The following is a 23,132-nucleotide window of genomic DNA, read 5'->3' as shown; positions in this document are numbered from 1 at the left end:
TCTCTCTTGCTCTCTCTTGCTCTTTCTTGCTCTCTTTCTCTCTCTCTCTTGCTCTCTTGCTCTCTTGCTCTCTTGCTCTCTCTCTCTCTCTCTCTCTCTCTCTCTCTCTCTCTCTCTCTCTCTCTCTCTCTCTCTCTCTCTCTCTCTCTCTCTCTCTCTCTCTCTCTCTCGCTCGCTGTTGTAACTCATGATCAAAGATGCATCTTTGCCCAAACCGCTGTCTTGTTTAGTTGCTTCAAGCTGAACCAACCACGAGATGACTGATGGTCTGGATGTACAGTGATACTTACCGGTATCTGTACTTGTATAAGCTTCCATGTTTCTTGGCTTTGGTACATTTGTATTTATATTCTCTTTTTGTTTTTTTCTTCTTTTGTTGCTGTTGCCAGCCTGTCTGCAATTGGCACATGTGGCCGGTCGTTTGGAGGTCTGTTCTATAGCATGCCCGGTGTGGCGGAGCAATTCCAGCAGCAGTTGATGCGCAACATGCTTACCATGCCCTGTCTCTATCTGAAGATGCTCATCCGTATCCTTTGCTGTTTGCACAGTGCACACTCTCTGTTGAATTGAGTCGCCCCCGGAAAATACGTGTCGCACATATGGGTCCCCACCCACACCTGTACTTGTACTTGCTCACTGCCAAAACTGGTCAAGCGGTGTCCCCGGGAGAGGGGGAAAGAGATTCAAAAAGAACTTAGGAAAGAGAACTCAATTGGCCATTGAGCCGTTGATGGATGACGCCCTCTGACATCCCTAAACTCTGGGTGTACTTCGAAGTACTGTAAAACATGTAATTTTAGGTGCATTAAAATTTCGGTGCCAGGGACCTGCCAGGTTTCAGGTGTAATCTAGAATTAGGTGACCAGCGTTCCCTTCACATACAGTGCATACTCTAGTGCCTTTTAGGTGTAATTTAAATTTAGGTGGCTGGTTTCTGTACCGAAATCACCGAAATTAAAGTTACACCAAAAATTGCATGTTTTACAGTACTTGGAGTGATCCCACTTATGGGCTCACCGCACCGCAGTAAATGGGTAGAGACAAGGTGCAGGAAAAGGAGTGGCCGCATCAAGATATCCGTCCCGGTATCCAACTGCGTATACCATGCCCCCAGTGAATGTAAGTAAGTATGATTTACTGCACGAGTACAAGCGAGTACAAGGGCAATACCGGCTGATACATGACCGAACGGCGTCAGCCGTGAGGTCATGTATCAAGACGGTATTGCCCGCATACGAGTGAGTACGAGGCGCAGTAAATCATTTATTGCATGCTTGACTCCAACATTCTAGAAAACGACGTTTGTGGTTTAGAATTACTTTATTTCTTTACGACATTGATAGTGATGTTGTTTGTGATAGTGCACCGCGTGTAAGAACAGGAATTGAAGAGATGCGTTCCTTGCGTCGTCTCGAGGGCCTTCAATTCTTCTGCCGAGCAGCTGGTTATCAGACTATCGATGCCTCTTTTGGAGTCGAAATCTTCACCGTATTCGAAACGGTTACGTCAGTTGGTGGCACCTGCAACTCCTTCAGGGCATCTTCGAACAAATTCGGATGGAGATCGAGGATTACTTGGAACTCGGCTTCCGCAGCAATTGTAGGTAAGGTTGATTCGGCCATATTTGGAAGACAGTACACAAACTTGATATGCCTACGAACTACAACGTACGATAATGACAGTGGGCATGCGCGTACATGTAACTGAGCGGGCAATACCGAGGAATACAGATCGCTGAGCAAGAGCGCTCATTGGCTGTAGTACAGGCAACCCTCACGTGACATGCAATAAAGAATATTACATGAGTACGAGGGTGATACTGGCAAATATCAATCCTGACTGCGAAGCAGGAGGGATTGATGTGAGGGTACGGTATCACCCGACTACATGGCTGCTTATCACATAATACCTACACTACTAGGTGCTACCGAGTACGAGGGTCATATTCCACTTATCACATACCGAGCACGAGGGTCATATTCTATTTATCACATACCGAGTACGAGGGTCATATTCTATTTATCACATACCGAGTACGAGGGTCGTATTCTATTTATCACATACTAAGTTACACACCCTATACTATGCACTACATGTGGTGGATCTGACCCTGTGAACTATCGAGACCCTCTCCGATGCTACACCCATAAACTACCCCTGACACCACATTCGCCAGACACAAATCTTCAAAGCTTTGGGTTGTTTGAACTGGCGTCAACGCAGGAAGGAAAAGACATCTCTGTAAAAGATTGGAAATAGAGACAGAAGAGTGGATGGTGAAAATGAAGCAATATACTGCACTGCATCACAGAATTAGCGCTGCTCACAGGCTTTGACATCATGGACGTGGATGTGAACAGCGCCTGCAAAGTTTCCGGAGAAGATGAACTTTGCGCTGTTCTCCGAAGTGACACTTGATGAGGCTGGTGGTGCTTGTTCCCGTTCCTCAGGAGTTGACTCCTGCAAAGCTTCATCAACCTCCGCATCGAGCAGGTTAGCTGTCGCAATCTTATCTTGCTCGCTAGGCTGCAAGTATAATGTTAGGCTCTGTGTGTTGCGATGGCCAGGCGTTCGCATGATGGTAGGGATACTCGCGTTGTGCTTGGCCAATGTGGTGAGGACTGTTGCACGTACACTGTGATCAGTGTACGTCTGACTCAGGTTGGCTGATTCACTCATCCTCTTCATCATCCCATCAATTTTGTTTTTCCCAAACACCTGGTCAGTGTACCACACTGAGTCATTGGGCCGGCAGTGCTTCCTAGGGATCTCCAACAAACATGTCGACTTCGGTGATCAGCTTCGAAATCAGAAGCAGAACATCTTCGGCCTGCCGATCAGTTACAATCATACCATCAGATACGCTATCCTTGCCTGTTAGGCCACCTTGCTGATCTTTCTGTATGAACACTATCGCGAACGTGAGACTTCTTCCCCTGCTTGTCTGTTCTCACAGCCAGATCGTCAGCTGTTAGGTGTGCCTGGATATCGGAATCACACAGACAGAAGTGATAAGTAATACTCAACCATGCTAGGATGGCAAGGTCTTCCAATCGCTCAGGTGCTTGTAGATCCTGTCTTTATCAATGTCTGATATTGGTGGCTTGTGATGTGTTTGAGTGGCTAGGCCGTCTTTCTTCATTTGCTTCAAGTGTATCCGTCTAGCACTTGATTGTCCTTTGTGAATTCCTTGTCACAGTAGAGATTGATATTGCGCTTGAGTTCTTGCAGTTCCTGGTGGATAGCGCTTCACAATTGCAACAGGCTGTTCTTTGAATAAGCAGCAGCTTGTTCAACTGCCTGAGTGTAGGCGTGCTTGAGGATAGAGGCTAAATTGGTTGGGGGGCTCTTGGCAGCGGTGAAATCCTGAATATGCAACTTCACCTACAGTTTGCGTTCGAGTATGTGAGTACCGATGGGTACTGTACTCGGTACGCAGCCGGGTGTGATATGGGGCAGGCGGGGTGATAGCGACCTATCACCAGCCAAGGAAGGTCAGTGATTGGCCTATTCCTGGGAAACGGTCACCTGATATGTGATAGTGTACTTTAAAAAAATACTAGTATGGCTTGCTAGATCAGAATTGATCTTATGTAGGTTTCACTAGCACCATTGGTTACTAGAATATACTGCACTGCATCACAGAATTAGCGCTGCTCACAGGCTTTGACATCATGGACGTGGATGTGAACAGCGCCTGCAAAGTTTCCGGAGAATTGATCTGATATAGGTTTCACTAGCACCATTGGTTACTAGAAGAGTTAGGCTGTGTTTACCCGGCAATGCTGGGGATGAAAACACAACCAAATTCTTTCGGATGCACGGTTCGTTTACGCGGTACGGAGAGCAGAACGGAAATGTTGTACACCAAAACGGAAGAAAACCGAAACGCTGGCCAAGGTGGAAGAAATTGAAAATGGACATGTTCTGCCGGATAAATTTGGGTGTGTAAACAGTTGAAATGGTGTGCTGGGCCTCGGACCGTCTCGTTTGTATCGCGAAGGATCCGACAAAGTTCGTGTTGTGAGGAGTGTTTTCGTATGGATTGTTTTCAAATATTGCTTGACTGTGATTGGTGCTTCCACGACAACACTTGACACATGACGAATTTTGGCAGACCCTTCGCTTCCGTGTAGATGCACGAAAACGATACAAACAGAGGCCAGCTTTGAATCAGCTCAGCTCGTGTAAACACACAAAAACGGAAAAAGAAATACGCGATCGAAAAGCAGAAAACTGGCCGTGCGTTGTTGTGTCAACGCAGCCTTAATTAATCTAGCCAGAAGTAATCCATTGGTCAACAGTTATGTATAGCCCATCCTGTCCTGCATCTTGATAGTTGAGGGTGACGGTGGTGTTCCTGAGGGTGTGGGCAAGTCAATCTGACTGACTCGGACTTGAGCTGTGGAATTTTTCATTGATTTAGCTCGTGCTTGTACTTGAGCAATGCATGCTGATTTCTTCTATGAAGTAGTTTTGAGTGTCCTGCCAATGATCACTTCCTTAACATGTGACAATTCCCTGGCTTAGGTATGTGCCTAGCTCGTCTTGTTCTCAACTGTCCACCTGAGTACTTCTCAACGTTTCTCCACCCTGTCCTAGCGTTGTTCTTCAATGTCATTGTGGAGGTGAGTGCTAGTTCACTGCATTACCTGTGTGTGTGTGCGTGTGTGTGTGTTCAGTCTTGTTATATACACCTCTGAAGTGGATCAGCAGCTCAACACCCAAGTATTCACCCATCCATCCACCTGCCCATCGACCCATCGACCCACCCATCCATCCATCTACCCATCCATCCATCCACCCACCCACCAATCCATCCATCCATCCATCCATCCACCCACCCATCCATTCATCCACCCACCAATCCATCCATCCATCCATCCATCCATCCACCCATCCATCCATCCACCCATCCACCCATCCATCCACCCACCCACCCATCCATCCATCCACCCATCCATCCACCCACCCATCCATCCATCCATCCACCTATTCCCCCCCCCCCCCCTCCCTGGCATGAATTCGCCTTAGACCAGCCATATCCTACCTGCTCACCCACACACGTATCATGTCAGGGGCGTCGGAAGCAGTTCAACATTGGTGCGTCGAAAGTGTGAGAGGGGGGTCCGGGGGTCCTCCCCCGGGATTTTTTAAAAAAATTGGGCCTAAAAGGCCATTATTTTAATGCTACAGAATAATATGAGAAATAAGAATATGCATGCTGATGACACACCGCATTGTCGATGTAAAACATGGTACCTGTACAAAGTGTCGACATGCCATCAACAAGGTTGAAAATGAAAAAAAAAAAAAAAAAAAAAAAAAAAAATTCCAAAATTATTGGTGCGGCTTTGGCCGCACCTGCCGCACCGGTTCCGACGCCCCTGCATGTATGTGCTGTATCTGTGTGCTGTAGAGAATCAAGCTGGAGTGGACCAAGACAGTAAGCCGCCAAGGCGATCTGTAAGGACACGGCAATTCACCATGTGAACATGATACTCCATTCATTAAATAATGCTGTGACAGGGAGAGGGAGGGGGATTGTGCTATAGTACACTGTGCAGTTTTACTTCAAATATCCGGCCATGCCTTTTCTTTCCTTCCTTTTTAAAATGAGTTGAAATCTGGCTGGGTTTGTACAGCGGGGTAGAGAGAGAGAACTTATTTCTTGTTACTCAAATCTGCATGCTGTTTTGCCCATCACTTTTCTCACCCTCTACGTGCTTCATGCGCAAATTACCTGAGCATGAAGCAAGTAGAGGGTTGAAAGTTGAAATGCTTGTGAAATTAACTCTTGACTGCAGCAAGACGGCAAGGTACAGGTAGATCACCACAAGATATCTGTTATTTGTTCTAAAGTGTTTGACTGCACACTGCAAATTGTTGATACAGGGCCGCCCATTCCGAAGACGATGGCTTCGATGAGCAGATGGATCGCCTGTGCCAGGCGGAGGTCATTGATGACTTTCTGGCGCGCAGCTTGCTCAAAGACATTGCATGGTTCTGGGGTAGGTGATGACTTTTAAAAGTGTTCACAACTGTACACGTAGTACAGCCATTCGTTGTTAATCCAGCACTTTATGCCATCGACCTCAGTAAGCAAATATGATTTGTATGAACCAACAATTTCCCACTCATGTACACTACTACAACAGTAAACCAGATTTTTTACAAGTAGTAGTTCTGCTCTCAATACCTATTGGTGAGCCTCGACTGTTGCGAATCTTATGTTGATGTAACAGGCTATATGCAGTACGCTGCACCTTCTTGGCTCTTCTTGTGACTGTCTACTTTTACTGCTATGCATGCATGTGATCTGTCCATTGCTAGAATGTTTTTTTGCAATTGTTTTTGGCTTCTCGTGTTTCTCGTACACATCCTGCTGCTCAGTGCGGCTATTCCCTGACAGTGGGAACACTCAGTCTATAGCTCAGACTAGTGGCACCGCCGGGAACATTCAGACGAGTAGTGGCACTGCTGAGCCAGCGGCATCGCACTCAACGGCGATGGACGAAGACGATGAAGAGGCACCGGCTGGTAGTGACAATTCGCTGCAGGAGTACATTCTATCGACGCCGGTGAGCAGTGCCGGTGGCGCACAATCAGATGCAGTATCGTGCTTTGTTTGTACCGTGTTTCAGCTGCTGGCCTCAGTCTACACAGTACTAGCAACACCACTATTAGTAATGATACATTGTACATTGTATTGTGAGGCCAGTAGCAATGCCGGTAATCCGGTTTTCACCCAACTGACAGTCGAGTAGATAGCAGGCACTGCCTTGATCTGCCTCATAGGCACAATCTTGACTGTAACTCTGAGTCAGTTCACACAGAAGCAGTGATCAGAGAGCATGTGTATACTTCATTACTTGACTTTGCATCCAGCCGCTGGTAATCCAATGCCACGGACCGGTTATCGGTTGGGTTGGTGGGCTGACTTCTTCCCAGATTGTTATGATCAGATGATGGCTGCTTCCCTTCATGATGGAGTGGGATAAACACGTCAGCAGCCTTGAAGCAGCCTTTGAAACCAAAGCCTGGTGTGCGTGCGTGTGTGTGTGTGTGTGTGTGTGTGTGTGTGTGTGTGTGTGTGTGTGTGTGTCTGTCTGTCTATCTGTGTGTGTCTGTGTATGTGTGTGTGTGTATGTGTATGTGTGTGTGTGTGTGTGCGGGTGTGTGTGTGTGTGTCTGTCTGTCTGTGTCAGTGTGTCTGTGTGTGTGCGTATGTGCGTATGTGCGTATGTTCATTCACCCTGGGTGTGGGTGTTTTGCAGGCTCTGTGTCAACCCGTGCTGGCCTCATGCCTGACCGGACTCGTTTTCCCTGATGCTAACTTCTCCAACCGAGCTGGCAATATCCTTATACACATACTGGCAAAGGTACAGATGGGAATGTGTGGCTGTACATGTGCATGTAATGTAGTGTAGTGTACAGGGCTCTAAGCATCATCTTGTACGTTCACGCTGGCCTCTTAACTCCTAAAATATTTTATTGCTGCCTAGTGGATGCCATTTTTTCTTTGGTATCTGTTTCACGCATCACATGTGTGGGCATTTCTAGGGTGACGTAATCAAACTAAGTCGCTGTTCGGCATGTGGGAAAAAGACAAAAAGTACAACAAGAAGGCCTATTTAAACTCGGATACTGAGCCAGTAATAAAATGTAAAAAAGAGAAGAAACACATGAGAACGAGTTATGCAGCAACTATCCACGACTGTAACAAGATGATAAACGGTCAGATAGTGCGATATCTTCTCTTTTTTACAAGAAGGCCTATGCTATTGTTACTATTTGTAGCCTTTACCTGCTTGCAGGGAGAAAATTGATGTCGGGGTCACATGGCAGGACCGGCGGAAGAAAGTTTTTGATTGGTCCGGTCATACACTGACCAAGCGGACGGGTTGCGCCAGGCCTCCATGGTGTAATGTTTCAGTGTGTCAGACGTGTATGGTTGATCAAGACTGGATCGAGTACGGTTTCTTGTACATACTGGAGCGTGCCATGAGTTGACGCCATGACGACGTTCTCCAGTCCGTAGTATTCACACGTGCCATGCGAGTACGCGTACATGTGCACACGTGGCAACAGCTGTACAATGCGTACAGTTAGTATAGTGCTAATAGTCTTGTTGGGATATTACTGGCTCTGCCGATTCCGGCACAGCGGGAGAACAACGAACTACAACCACCTGCTAGTGCTGTGTCCAGAATGGAGACCTTCTGGTGTGCTCCTGAATTCTTCTCTCTGTGCCAGGTTTGCATTTGGGTCCACGTTACTAAGAGTTTGTGCAGTGTCCACGACTGAAATATCCCGGATTGCTGCATGTATTATGAGAGGTAGAGTGTTAGTTATTGCTGCTATCATACTGCACGTAGAATGCAGTCTATGATTAGAAAGGGTGCAGGTAGCAATGATTGGGGACTTCCCCATTTCTGTGAAAGTGCACAGTTGTGCGGGCATGCCAGTACTTGAAGTACACATCTGTGATCTGTTTAGCGTTTGCTTTTCTATCTTCTCTCGTTGCCTGTGTTGCCTAGACGGCAGACCAGTGGGCACCTCATCCCAATAGCTATCAACAGCTACTGGACCCAGTATTGCAGGTAAGGTAATTGTCAGATAATAGAGAGGTTCCGCAGAAGTTAATAACGTTAGTAAAAACGTAGTCGATCTACAGAAAGTCTTACGTGAACTGCGGGCGGGCGGGGGGGGGGGGGGGAGGGCTGTGGGTGTGTGGGGGGGGGGGCGTGTCCTCACCCACTTACTGAGGTGTGGTGAGCCCATAAGTGGGATCATTTGCAAGTCCACCCATAGTTTCGGGATTTCAGAGGGTGTTGGCTGTTGGGCGGTTCAATAGCCAGTTGAGTCATCTTTGCCGGATTCCTTTTGAGTCTCTCTCCCCTCTCCGGGGAGACGCGCATGACCAATTTTGGCAATGAGCAAGTACAAGTACAAGTGCGCGTGCATGTGTGTGTGTGTGTGTGTGTGTGTGTGTGTGTGTGTGTGTGTGTGTGTGTTATGAGCATGCTGGCAGGCCAACAAAAGATGCCGTTCGTTTTTTTGTCATAGCGACGTGTACTTGTGTGTGCTGGTGCTGCTGCCTGTGCTGTGTCCCTTGCAGGCCATCAATGTACACGGAGAACACGTTGGGAACTTTTCTACGTATATCCACCTACTCATGGTCCTTTATCCTAGGATGGTGAGTCGTTGCTGCTGTTTTTAATTACCCCTCCCATGCACACACACACACACACATGCATGCACGCACGCACGCACGCACACACACACACACACACACACAACACACAACACACACACACACACACACACACACACACACACACACACACACACACACACACACACACATACAAACATACAGGCAAATTTCCTAGACCACTAAAGAAGAGTAACGTTAGGTTCAGTATCCAATGATAGAATCAGCTAACTTTACAATGCATGGTAACATTGGTTAGTTTGCACCCACAGCACAATGCTCTATATGTACATGGACATTGTATTGCGAAAACAGCAGGTCACCCGACCGACCTGACCCACCTGTGTTTTCCATACGACCGCAGAAATGTTTTTAGTCTCCTAAGTACGAAAGATTAGAGCCATGACTGTACAGGTGGAATCCTGATAATTCGAACCCCAAAATGCCAGGAAAAAACTTCTAATTATCCGGATCTTCAAATTATCCAAACATGTTCCCACAACGCAGTACGTATGTCAAAATGCTCACATTGTCACGCAGAGTTGCGCTGTGCACCGTAGACACGGGTTTCATGGACACTGAACTGGCCAGCACAGCCTGCTCATGCACACTGAACTGGCCAGCACAGCCTGCTCATGCATGTGACACTGAACTGGCCAGCACAGCCTGCTCATGCATACTGAACTGGCCAGCACAGCCTGCTCATGCATGTGACACTGAACTGACTTGGATGATTAACAGTGAACTTCAAACTATGCTTTGCCAACTTCGAATTATCAGCACGAATCCCGCACACTTCCTATGTAAGTGGATTCCGTGGGAGTTCTAATTAACCGGACATGCCCAGTTCGAGGTTCGAATTATCAGACTTTGTTATGTGGGAGTCGTATTCATGGAAATCGGTCCTGAAAGAAACTTCTAATTTTAAAGCGGTATGTTCGAATAAAAGCCATATTCGAATTATCAGGATTCCACCTGTATTATCCTCTCTGCTCGATGACAGGAGCATTGGTGGGCCATATATGGCAAAGCAGTGTCCATGCCCCTGTTTGAACCCATAGAAAACTGACCCTTTCTAGCGAACCTTTTTTTTTGTTTATAACGAACCGTATCTTGAAGGACCGCATGTAAACCAAGTGCACTCGTACAGTCATGGGCCACGTGCCATTCATGACTTTATGTGTGAGTGTGTTTGCGGACAATCAGAAAAGTGCATTTCTGATATAACAAACTTTGGCTATAAAGAACTAATTCTCCTGCACTATGGTGTTTGTTATATTATCAGGAGTCGACTGTGTCACGCTGTGTGAAGCTTGGCATGAATGCCTGCATGCCAAACTCAGAAGAAAAGAACTAAAACTGAACAACTATATTGCTGCTGAGTAGAATGACTGGAAACAACGAATTGATTCTAGTCAGCCGTATGTCCTTTTTTGTCATGTTTACCATCTATGTCCTGACAGTTGGAGGTCAGTGAAGACACAATCACGTCTCTGCTAGCGCGATTGCCCGGTGTCAGCCAGGAGATGTTGACGGTCAGTGCACTCTCTATCTTTCTCTCTCTCTCTCACACACACGTACACACACACACACACACACACACACACACACACACGTACACACACACGTTCACCCACACGTGCTGATGGGACTGTAGTCCCACGTGTCGACTTTTCCCACCGGAAGCGGTGCAAACTCAGATTGCATGGTCGATAGAAAGTTGTTGAGGCCATCAAGGCCGTAAGGTGAAATCTCTCGGTGGCTCTTCTTGGTGGAACATCAAAGCGGAAGGGAATTGAGCCCCCTAAGAACGAAATGATCACCAGAATCTTCCATCAATTACGTTGTACTTCAAGTACTGTAAGACATGTTATTATAACGAGTCGCAAATTTAACGATTGTCCAAAATTCATAGGTTAACGAGAAGATATGTTAACGATCTTGCAGTATTCTGCCATATCCACACACAGCATATATGAAGCAGTACGGCCTCCACGGATCTTATTCTAACGGAGAAATGTCATCCGTTAAAACGTTAGATTTGCTTCCTCGTTATATATACATGTCTTACAGTAGATGACAAGAGCAAGTGTGAAGTAAAACAAACATGCAGCGAAAATACCCACCACTAAAAGCAAAATTACCAACGAACTTTGAGGAGTGCTTGACCCAACTGAGTGTTTGCTCATGTGACTGGTTTCAGCAATAGAGGAAAAATTGCTCAATACATGTAGGTGGTTTAGAGGTGACCAGCAGATTCGTTATTCTTGTTGGAATGTACTAGGCTGTGCTCAGCACAGTGATCCTGCTTGTGTGCGGGGATGAATTCACACAACCAGGTTACTTGCCATCACTGCCGGGGCGTATGTCATGTAATGTAGGTGCCGTTACAGACCCATACCAGAAGTGCATCAATTCAACCTGTGACGGCATTGCTTTTTAGCATTACATGTACTTGACGTCGAAACGACATGCACAACGAGTGACGCTTTCCCCGGCAATATCTCAGTTGCTCAGTCTGGTTTATGAACTCTTGCTCATGCTGATAGGCCACAGGTCATGCTGATAGGCCACAGGTCATGCCGATAGGCCACAGGCCATGCTTATAGGCTACAGGCCATACTGATAGGCTATAGGCCATGCGTATAGGCCACAGTTGTGCTACAGTACACTCTTGGGTACCTTGACGCAGGGAGCACTCCAAAGCAGGGAGTACTCACTGCTTCAAGGTACCCTGCTCTTCATTGCACCAGTGCATGGCAAGCCTACAAAGGCCATTTTCTTACAGCCCATCAGCCAATTACCCAGTGTAGCTAGCTTTTTAGTTCACAAAGCACAGAAGCCACTGGAAACTTTGAAGAGGCCTTCCGCACCATTACTCTTCAAAGTGGGTGCATTGGTGATACAAACAGCTGCCAACAAGTCCTTACATGAAGAGCTGTTTTTTTTTGTTCTTGCAGGACTTGCGCAAGAGCTTCTCCACAGCGTGTAAGGTCAAGAAGCGGCGGGACTTCTTGCGTCGTGTGCTGGACGGTGTTGTTGGGGTAAGTTTCCACTGCCTGCTTTGCCAATCTTACCAGTGGTCTAGTCGTGCTGTGCTTGCTGCTGTAGCTACTGCTACTGTTACTGCTGCTGATATTGACTTTTTCGTCAGCATGGATGCAGGGAATGGGATTTTAGGTCTTTGACCACTTTGGTGGCAGGATCTGATGTACTCACCTCCCACCGCTTTAAGAGCTGCATCTGTGCCTTAATTTTTGATGGTGATGGCGCTCCTAACTTCCTATGGGTGCGGAAAACTCAGTCTGACTCAGTCTGACTGGGTCTGACGCGAACTGTGAATTTGTTGTCACTGCTTATTGTTGTGGTATTAGCGTAGTATTATAGATCTTGATACAGATCCTGATTGGAATATCCCATGATCAGCGTCCACCTTCTAGTTTTCATCTCGTCTCTATGCCTGTCCTTGTGTCTATGCCTGTTCTTGTGTCTATGCCTGTTCTGCAGAAATCCACCAGTGAGCAACACAAACTGGCCGTGCCCGAATCGTTTTTGCCACGCCTGCAGCTGCCTGGCTCCAAGTCCATGGCGGAGGCAGAGGTGGAGAACCATGTCGACAATGTCTTGCTCCTGCCAGACCTTGGCTTGCCGAACCTCTTTGGACCACAGGACTAGGAACCTCTTTGCACCACAGGACTAGGAACCTCTTTGGACCACAGGACTAGGAACCTCTTTGCACCACAGGACTAGGAATGTCTTTGCTATCAGCTGTGTGATGAAGGCTGCAAATGCTGCTCTGTTGTGTTTTGTACCACCTTGGAGTACGGTTTCTAACGTTAGTCCCCACGATCTGGCCAGGATCACCATCGACTGCAGCGAGAACGCTGTCGATCGAGTGGACTTGCCTGGACGGCTGCTTTCGAAAGCTAAGCTTATACTTGGGGCCGTGATTACACCGCTGGCCAACCAGAAAACCAGCACCGTTTTGCGTGGTACCTGTTTAGTGCTGCTGGCAGCACTTCAATCAGAACCGAGGTGTGTTTACTGCTAGGCACCTGGGATTGTATTCCACTGTCTGACTCCTCTATTCTGTGCAGCGGGACCCGTGGCACCCCTTCACAGTGCGGTGTCCGCGTGCCAGCTGAATTTGGACTCTTTCTCTTAGGGCTGGCTGGCTGGCTGCAGCCAGGTTTTGTTGAACTCACTGGCCCAGGGCTGTACACAGTGCTTAGGTTCCAACATATAACTTGCACTATCCCAGTGAGTGGGAAATGTCAGTGTGCAGTTCTTCTTATCTAGCTGATGTCTCCTCCCTATACAAATACAAACGCAGCGATTTTTGATTTCACGACTGCGTTTTGCATTTAAAAAACAAAGCATGGATCTATACAAAACAAACTATCTAGGTTCACTTCTTTCCTTTTCCCACTCAGCTTTGCTGGCTAGGTTTTCTGGTTCTACCTCCCAAGTACGTATGTACGTACGTGTGTACATGTGGACTTTTTTTAAAATATTTTTTTGTATGTATGACATCTCAGAATTCACCTTTAGTTTTACAAAACGCATTTTAGCGTTTCAGCGTACTAGTATATGTACAGACTGCTCTGCAGGTGTTTGGTCTTATCACTTGTACCGAGAGCGCATCAACGGAAATGCGCCACACGGCATCAGTTTGGGAAAGTGAAACTAACTTGCACAGGCTGCACACGTCCGAGCACGAGATTCAGTCGTGTATGCAGGAAGGCACCATAAATAATATTGCATTGACAGGTTTGAGGGAAAGATGCAAACGGGAAAATTAATAATATTGCATTTATTAATTTTTTATTTTTTTAAACGGGAAAATTAATATTGCATTTATTTTTATTTTTTTAAACGGGAAAATTAATAATTTTGCATTTATTTTTTAGGAGAAAATCTCATGAAATGCTGAAGATACAGCACAGCTGTGATGCAAAGAACTACAATAGTCTGAATAGAGTATGTGTTGCGTGAATAATAGATCAAATGTACCATAAAGGATGTAAGGGTACGCGGAAGTAAATAAAACAGTTACGGCTCTTAGACAATAAAAATACAGTGAAATCGCTCCCTTTGATTCGAACCCTAATATTTGTTGTCGGAACGAGACAGAATTATCTCAATGTATTATTATGATATCTAGAGAAGAAAACAATGCATACTGCAAAAGTTCCATCCTAAGATAACAAACCCTTGCTACATAAATAGTACACTCCAAGCACACCGGGTACCGCAACACCATGATCCTTCAATAATATTTTATGTACAGATATTTAAAAACGGAAAAGATTGGGAGAAATTACAACAAATGGATCTCACGTTTCTACAAGAATAACAAAACGAGGACGGCCCAGGGACGAAATGAATAGTGCTCAGATCATCTCAAGATGCAATCAGGGCCTTTGCGAGGGCAAACGTGCAACACCCACCCACGGGGCCACGCAGTACAGAGTAGAGCATGTTGCACACTTGTACTGTAGCGTACAGTGCAGCGCGTGACTACTGCCCGTGCGCTTCCCGAGAAGCGGCCAGCATCTTGGTGAACACAGAGTCGGCGTTGGCGAGCAGGTTGATCGGGGTGTCAAACTCGGCCACACGGCCATTGTCCAGAACGAGCAGACGGTCGCTGTCGAGAACGGTGTTGAGGCGATGCGCTATCGTCAGCAGAGTACAGTTGGCAAAGCACTCTCGTATCGTCTTCTGAATCAATGCGTCCGTCTCGGAATCAATAGACGCAGTGGCCTCGTCCAAGATCAGGATCTTGCTGTGTCGAAGCAAGGCCCGTGCCATGCACATCAGCTGACGTTCACCGACGGAGAAGTTCTCCCCATTCTCTAAGACTTCTGTGTCCAGTCCATTGGGAAGCTGATCAATCGTATCCTTCAAGTGTGTCTGCTGGAGCGCTCTTTCTAGGGCTTCATCACTGTGCTTGTCAAACGGATCCAAGTTGTAACGGATGGTGCCAACGAAAAGCACCGGATCCTGTGGTATAATGGAGAGGCGGGATCGCAAGTCACGCAGTCCTAGTGTGCTGACATCAATATCATCGATGAGAATCCTCCCCGAGTCCAGCTCCACCAGGCGTAGCAAGCAAACAGCCAGCGAAGACTTTCCAGCGCCAGTACGACCTATGACACCGATCTTCTCTTGTGCCTTGACATCAAAGCTGAGCTCGTGTAGAACTTGCGGTGTGCCCTCACGGTAACGCATGCACACATTGTCAAACGTGACTCGTCCCTGCGACGGCCATTCCGGCGGTGGCTCCGTCTCCGGGATGTGTTCGGCGGCTTCGATGGCAATGTGGGTGGCGTAGTGATTGATTCTCTCCACGCTAGTGAAGCGTGCCTGCACCTCGGATATAGTTCTGACCGTGAACTGAAGTAAGCCTCCAATCTGCACAATGTAGGTTATCGCCAGACCCGCCAACGCCACAGGTACGGCATCTTTGTTCAGGACAAGAAAGAGACCAGTAAAGAAGATCAGGATGGTGGCCAGAAGGTCAAGTCGAAGCGCCAGCCATCGAGCAACTGACTGAAAGCCCTGTAAAGCAATAGTGTTCTGGTCGAGATGCTGCTTGAACTTGGCGTGAAACTCCGAGTTCTTGCGGAACGCATGGATTGTGCCGAGGCCTTGAATGCTGGAGCCCAGGTGGGAGATGAGCGGGGAGCGTGAGATGTTCTCCAGACGCTTCAGCTCGCGGATGCCGCGCGTGTAGAGAACGTGAACGATGGCGAACAGCACCAGCACTGCAGCAATGGGCGCTAGCAGAATAGGGTAGATGACGGCCGAGAGGGTGATTGCGCCGGTCATTGTGATGGTGTTGAGCGTGGCGTTGCTCAACAGCCACGGCAGCTGCGTGTCAATCTCGTCCAAATCCTTGCTGAAGCGGTTCAGAATGCGGCCGGTCGGCGTGGTGTCAAAGAAGACCATGGGTGCACGGAAGACGCGCTTGAACACATAGTTGTGCAGATTGCTGGAGGCTTTGAGGAGGATCTTGACAAAGACGATGCCTCGCACCAGTGAGAACACAGTGACAACAACCAACAGTGCATAGTAGATGCCCACGTAGAACACCAGTCTTGGATTCTCAGAGATGTCTTCTCCCACCGTGGCCTGAGTTCCATTAGCGTTGTTAGTAGAATTGCCATCACCCTCTCGTAGCCAGTAGCTTACCCAGTAATTATTGGCCACACCTGATAACACCGTTAGAACGCTCCAGACAAAGATGAAGATGGACACTGCAACACCACCAGCAGCCCGGGCAAAGGCAAGATACGTTGACCAGGCTACGGAGCCAGTAGCGCGGTCCTCCGCCTCCACAAGCTTCTGCGGCGACTTTGCTGCCGCCAACTCTTCCGTGGCTTTCTTTGCCCTGGCCTTGCGTTTCCGTGGCGATCGAGTTGTCGAAGCGTCCGTAGGTGAGCCGGCAGTTTCCTCGCCGCTGCGTGTGCTTATAGCGCTGAGCTGTCGCTGGACAGTTTCAATGTCGCTGTTGCTCTTCAGCACCTCCAGCACACGCTCAATCTGATCCACAGAGTCGTTGGCATCGTCGTCATCTTCGTCCTCCTGCGCCGCTTCTTCCAGGTACTGGTCCATCAGTGCACGGAACGCACCCCCGGCTTCCATCAGCTGGGCATAGGTACCATTCTCGGCTATACGACCTGCAGTCATCATCAGCACACTGTCGCAAGACTGTAGGTACTGCAGCTGATGGGTCACCAGCATCACCGTTTTGCCCTTCAGCTCACGCTTGATGAGCTCATTGAAGATGTGAGCTCCCACGTGTGCGTCCACGGCGCTCAGTGGATCATCGAGCAGATACACGTCGCGGTCGGCATACAGGGCACGCGCCAGCGAAACACGCTGCTTCTGTCCTCCGCTTAGGTTTATGCCACGTTCGCCGATCTCTGTCATGTCACCGTCGGGAAGAATCTTCAGATCGGCTTGCAGAGCAGCTGCCGAGAGCACCCGCTGGTACCGCTCTTCGTCACAAGCGGCACCAAAGAGGATATTATCACGAAGTGAAGCATTGATGATCCATGCTTGCTGTGATACATATGCCACACTGCCCTTCAAAGACGCTGAGCCGCTCCGCAGGTTCATTCCACCAAGGAGAGCGGTCAGCACTGATGTTTTACCACTGCCAAACGGACCGCATACACCGATGAGCTGTCCACATTTGATGGCTAGATTCAAGCCGATCAGCGTGTCGGGTATCTCCGCCTCATCATCTTCCTGGGCGGAAGACAGTGTCAGCCGTGCGGTGGACTCCTTGCGTCCTTGCCGCGTTGACACAGAGGACTGTGTTGCTGTCACCTTACTGGTGGATTCCCGCCGACTATTCCGACGGCTTTCTCCTCCTCGCTTGCTGGCATCGGCATTTTCTGGCGCCTGGCGGGCATCCCAGGCAAAGCAGGCATCGTGTAGTTCAATGCAACCGTCCGGTGCACCGACCGAGGAGTTGATTCTGACGATATCCGGCAAGGCTAGGAGAGCTTTGACCCTGGGCATGGCCACGTTGGCCTCGGAGAGAGCACGCACACCGAGCGGCAGCACGGCCAGCGAGAAGCGCATGGCCGTGAAGCTGGCCAGAACGGCAAACGCCTCGCTGGCTGTCAGGCTACCGCCGGTGAGCGTCTTCACCGAGAAGGTCAGAACAGCAGCCACGACCGGTGCTATCGGTGTAAGGGAGAACGTCAGAGCCGTGAACAGGGCAGACTTCTCCAGGTAGCGACGCTCCTCGCGACGCACACTGGCGATCTGCTTGGCAAACGCGTCCTCCCACGCGTACATCTTGATCAGCTTGACGAAGTTGAGGATCTCGTTCATCTTGCGCACTCGCTTGTCCGTGATGCCGATGGCGATGCGGCGGTTCATGCCGATCTTCTTGCCGAACACTCCCTGGATGGGGTAGAAGATGAGAAAGGTGACGCATCCCAGCACGGCCGGCCATCCGACCAGCAGCACGGTGTAGATGATCACAGCCACGCTCATGGTGGGAGCGCCCACCATGAATCCGGTGAACATGGCGCACTCAAACATGCGTTGGCCGTCGTTGACGCACAGGTTGACCACCTGGCCTATGGTCATCTTACCTAAGTTACGCAGGCGCATCACCTTGTCAAAGACGATCATGTTGAGAGCTGCACGGAAGCGCAGCGCAGATTGCAGTGCAAAGTACCAGTGTATGCTGAAGAAGAACGAGCGCAGGAGTTCATTAATCAGGAACGCAAACGCCACTATCAGCCCATCCGCCAGTGTGGACGACTCGGGAGGTCGCTCCGTAAACTGAACAAGCTGGAAGACGAATATGGACGAGGAGAGGAACGACATAACTTGATAGAGGAACATGAAGAAGATGGCCAGCAGGATGCCGCGGCCGTGTGCTTTGTAGAACGCCCGTCCCAGGCGCGCCTTGTCCACATCTCCGTTGGCTCTTTGCAGCTCCTGGCGCCACGCATCCTTGAGGCGGTCACCGGCTATGTCGGCCGAGTCCGCCGGGTGTATGTTCCACAAGTCTTTCATCTCCACCGGACGCCGGAAGCCAATCAACAGCAGGTAGTTGACCCAGTGGAATGAGATCAGCGACAGCCAGCCTGTCGTCAACATCGGGTAGCCTTTCTGCCGCTCGGATGCCTTGAATGGATTGAACGGCAGCAGGCGTTGCCAGAGGGGACTGGCCGATGCACAGTTGGCCCTCTTGCTCTCGGCTTCGTTCTTGAGGTACTGCGGCAGGGTGACGCCATCGGAAATCGCTTGGTCATACGAGTTCGATCGGATCAGGACGGAGACCGAGTCGCGGCGTAGCTCGGCGACGCCGCCGAGCTCTGCGTGGTGCTGACCGTTCACCGGCCCTCGTCCATTCACACTGCTTGCCGCCGCATCCGCATTATCCACTGGCACAGCAGTGCGCTGGTCATTGGGCTGCGGCACGGATGCCATGATCCGCTTCAGCCACTGGCAAAATGCTGATAGCAAATTACACCAGCTATGCCAATATTACTGTTGCTGTTGTTGTTGCTGCTGCTGCTTCCTGATTACTACTAATGCTACACTAACACTGTAACAGTCTATGCACCGGGCTGGCAGCCACTGACTCCATTTACGCACTCATCTCATCCTCACAGAGAAGAAGAGTCCGATTGAACTTTTCTAGGGACCAAACTCACCAAAGGTACTTCAGTTGACTTAGCAAAGTACGCTACTGAGAAGTGCAAGTCTCAATGAACTGGGCCCTCCACGATCCACACCCACGGTCTCCGACACGAGCCAGCAGCCCGTATCACTCGACACCGCTTTGCAGCTTCTCACAAATCAGCACTCGGTTACCAGAATCAATAGATATTTCCTATTCCAGAAATGCGATGAGAAACACACAGCGCGCGACGACTATTGCAGTGGCTATTATAATTATTATCCAAGGGATATTTTCCTGATTTACAATTATTTACATGCCCACGCGCGTGCACGCTTGGAGCAAAAAAAGGTACAGAAGCTAGTACTATACTAGAACACAGCCTACAGAAAGTAAAGTGGCGATCGCAATAATTATTTCAACGGAACAGTCGGACAAATTGCAAAACCACCGGCTACACTGACATACTTATGTAGGGCTACTACTAGCGACGCTTAGCCGTACCGCGAAACTAATTATTACTTGGTAAGGGGCCGTCCGTAAATATCGATGTTTTTTTAGAGACGATATAGAGGACTTTCCAATGAGTCATACCATGCGGCCTAAGAGGATTCGGGCCAAAGATCATCGAGTTCACCACCGATCACCGGACTTGAAACGGAGCTTGGGTGGCAAAAAAAGAAGACTGCATGCACTGGAAGGAAACAGTGTTTTTCGAAAGCTGCTCGCGATCGGATGTTCCCACACCTGGATCGTCTTTGAGTTGTTATCGTTTTCCCTACGATGGAGAACGACGGAACCAGTGGATGACGGACACACGACTCGAGAACTTCGCTCCTTATGCAAATACTTCGAAGTACACGAATATTGTTCCATCACTTCGTTGGCGAAGAGAAAACCAATGATCATCCCCTGTCACCCCAGTACGTATCGAACTAACTAACTAACTTGTTCAGCTCATTTGTGGCAGCACCAGTAAAGGCGGAAACACGAAGATGATTCCGAACACTATCAACTTACTTAGTTTGTTGGGGTGCAAGGTATAGCTGGAGTTTGACGATTGATAGTGCTGATGCTGATGGTAATGACTAATGTACCCAGCTCTATTATAATGCACGTACCTCTACATGACTGGTGGTGCTAGCTATTCTAGTACTGGCCCTGGGTGCAACTCATCATCTCTTCCATGCGAGTGTGTATGCCTCATGTTCTGCACAATGTGTATTTCCTTTGTCATGGATAAATACTCTGATCGACCTACTTGCGCAATCTTCTTCTGCTTCCCACTTGGTTGCTGCGCTGTGCAGTTCTTCATCTGCTGCAGCACATACTAGTATACCTCATCTTCTGTCTGTCTGGTAAATTAGGTACATGTATTCAGCTTCTTGATCTTCTTGTGGTGAGGATCATCTTGATCTTACTTCTTGTGTAACTCTTGCAAAGGCAGTAATGGAGGACACTCTACCGGTAATCAGCAACTGCTTATGGAGAATGCCAGGTCGAGGGACGACCAGGAAAAAACAATTGCTGTATTGGATGTGCATTCATCAGCGTGTTCTAAGATCAGGACAACTAAGTTCGCCACTACACCAGCTTTTTTTGGCTACATAGGAGCAATGATGATGATGGCCGTGTTTGACTTTGTCAGCTTTCGTGCTACCAGCCACCACATGTCAACATTGTCATACTCGTACTGATAAGGAAGAAAAACCCACACACGCACGCGCGCACACACACACACACACACACACACACACACACACACACACACACACACACACACACACATGGATACACTGACAGGCATGCAAGCAAGAGAGTCAGGCAGCGAAAGAGAAGTGAGACTACTTGTAGGTTATGGGCACGGTGCTCCAATTTCTGCCCAGCTGAAGTAAAATCCATGTACACTATTTTCGTGTAGTGTTCATTGACGGTGCCAGCCATTGGTGACCCAGTGGTGTAGGTGTTGACATTCAGCACACATCACATTTCAGTCTCCAACGTGAATTCAGTCAAAACAACACTGCACTGCAGCAACATGGGAGCATGCTTCTCCCAGGCCCACTATGCAAGTGCAGTGTGCGTCAAGAACAATTCCAGGTATTTCAGCAGCTACCTATTAAAGGATGGACAGGTTCGGCAAAAACACTCCGCGAGTGCCTGACGTTTGCAAACGAATTTTGTTGACAGTTGTTGTTTCTTCCTTCGATGGGGCAAGACACGATAATGTGCCAACCCAGCCAGCAATGAGACACATGCATTTGTATCCATCAGGGCTATTGTAAGACTTTAGAGAGTCCTTTGCATATGTGCTGGGGACATTCACTAAATATTTAGAGAGGCCTGGATACCCAACGCAGGGGGATTGGCTGAAAGGTCTTCGTCCATAGGTAAATATGGGTCAATGTACTGGGCCCACGGATTCTGTCAATCTTCTCGCGGCAACGCCTCTTCAAGGCTGGAATAAACAGTAGAGTAACTGCGGCTGGTAAGCCTCGCGATTTACCGAAACTATTCACCACATAAAAGAAAAACAAAAGTGCTTCACCACTGCGACGGACTGCAATATCATTTGAACCGTACACCGAACAACACATAAATTTTGATTCTCTTTTTGCCACCCAAGCACATTTTACCGTAGGTCACGGACTTGTCTTATGGGTGATCTTTGGGTGGACACCGGGAAGGCGCCAAAAAGGTGATGTAATGGAAAGTCCTCTAATGGTGCTTCTCTCCCTTGACCCCCCTCCCTCCCCCCAGAAGACGCACATGTACATCTAGATCATGGAATCAATATTTTTGGATGCTCATGAAGTGCCCAGGATGTTGAGGGTCCGGTGTAGGCGTGAAAATCCCGCCGCACTCACGCAATAGCTGCATCGCCTGGGGGGAGCGAACCGGGTTGGCGCTGCAGTGCTCACAGCCATCGTGTACTGGTGTAGCCAAAGCGGCTACGCTCGGGCTTAAATTTTTCAAATCCTTGTTCAGACAGTGAAGACTGGAAACTCTTCTGGAGTTCGTCCGTGTTTGTTCGCACTGCCTCTACGTCTTGAAAAAGGTCTCCTGCAGGCATCGTTCGGCCGATTTCCACAATCAATAGCTCATTCTTTTGCTCTTGAAATTCGCCATGGGCGTACAGCTTCCAATTTTTGATTTTGTTCTTGTGTCGCGAGTTTTAGCTCCGCGAACGGAAGCTGGTTTCACATTTCTTGTATAGCCATTTAGACGTCCGCGTGCAGGGATCGGCGAAACTTCAGATATTTACATCGATATTTTTCTGATGCTCGAAAAGACGCACATGGCTCAAATCCCCTCCCCCCCCAGACGCACCAATATCGTCTCTAAAAAAACATCGATATTTACGGACGGCCCCTAAAACAACGGAAATAGGCCTGTGTCGCGTGTGCATGTGGCCGACTTGATGGAGATATCGAGGCCCAGAGCTAGCTAGAGGCAGAGGTCAAAGTCCCAGAAATACCGTACATTATATCGACCACCGTATCGTGTACGCACTGAGTCTGTACGCACTCACGTAGATCTACCGGTACGCCCTTTCTTCCTGTGCATGCTCTGCAAAAATCCATACAAGAATACATTCCCCCTCCCCCCCCCCCCCCCCCAGATTGGGCAATCAGAAGTTATGATAACGAGTCTGGACGATGGAGACCAAGGACAAACGTCACTATGACTTGCATTATTACCAATACCATGAGCATGACACAGTATTTTTTCAAGGAAACTCATACATGTCATGCATCA

The 23,132-nt window shown here is 48.5% G+C and overlaps 2 protein-coding genes across 3 annotated transcripts in view; one reads left to right on the top strand and one right to left on the bottom strand.

Moving 5' to 3' along the window:
* LOC135804543 (exportin-5-like) overlaps window positions 1-13,816 on the top strand; it is a 41,365-nt gene extending 27,549 nt beyond the window's left edge. Inside the window, exons 25-36 of one of the 2 annotated variants that reach the window (XM_065318434.1) lie at window positions 390-526; window positions 4,531-4,628; window positions 5,420-5,466; window positions 5,896-6,011; window positions 6,394-6,581; window positions 7,278-7,382; window positions 8,541-8,603; window positions 9,122-9,199; window positions 10,681-10,752; window positions 12,178-12,261; window positions 12,725-12,871; window positions 12,947-13,816. In XM_065318434.1, the coding sequence (XP_065174506.1) occupies window positions 390-526; window positions 4,531-4,628; window positions 5,420-5,466; window positions 5,896-6,011; window positions 6,394-6,581; window positions 7,278-7,382; window positions 8,541-8,603; window positions 9,122-9,199; window positions 10,681-10,752; window positions 12,178-12,261; window positions 12,725-12,871; window positions 12,947-12,967 (1,156 nt within the window). In that variant the 3' untranslated portion in view covers window positions 12,968-13,816. Of the gene's footprint in view, window positions 1-389; window positions 527-4,530; window positions 4,629-5,419; window positions 5,467-5,895; window positions 6,012-6,393; window positions 6,582-7,277; window positions 7,383-8,540; window positions 8,604-9,121; window positions 9,200-10,680; window positions 10,753-12,177; window positions 12,262-12,724; window positions 12,897-12,946 lie in introns of both variants that reach the window. The other variant, XM_065318433.1, reaches the window with a different exon arrangement.
* A 199-nt stretch (window positions 13,817-14,015) lies between these two features.
* LOC135804541 (ATP-binding cassette sub-family C member 5-like) lies at window positions 14,016-19,884 on the bottom strand. Its single transcript, XM_065318431.1, has one exon. The coding sequence runs from the start codon at window positions 19,178-19,180 to the stop codon at window positions 14,738-14,740; it is 4,443 nt and encodes a 1,480-aa protein (XP_065174503.1). The 5' UTR covers window positions 19,181-19,884; the 3' UTR covers window positions 14,016-14,737.
* Window positions 19,885-23,132: the final 3,248 nt, after the last annotated feature.

This window comes from Sycon ciliatum, chromosome 1, assembly GCF_964019385.1.
Source record: "Sycon ciliatum chromosome 1, ocSycCili1.1, whole genome shotgun sequence".
In the NCBI taxonomy this organism is placed as follows: domain Eukaryota; kingdom Metazoa; phylum Porifera; class Calcarea; order Leucosolenida; family Sycettidae; genus Sycon; species Sycon ciliatum.
Note: the sequence above shows the minus strand (reverse complement) of the source record. Positions and strands in the feature narration are given on the sequence as shown.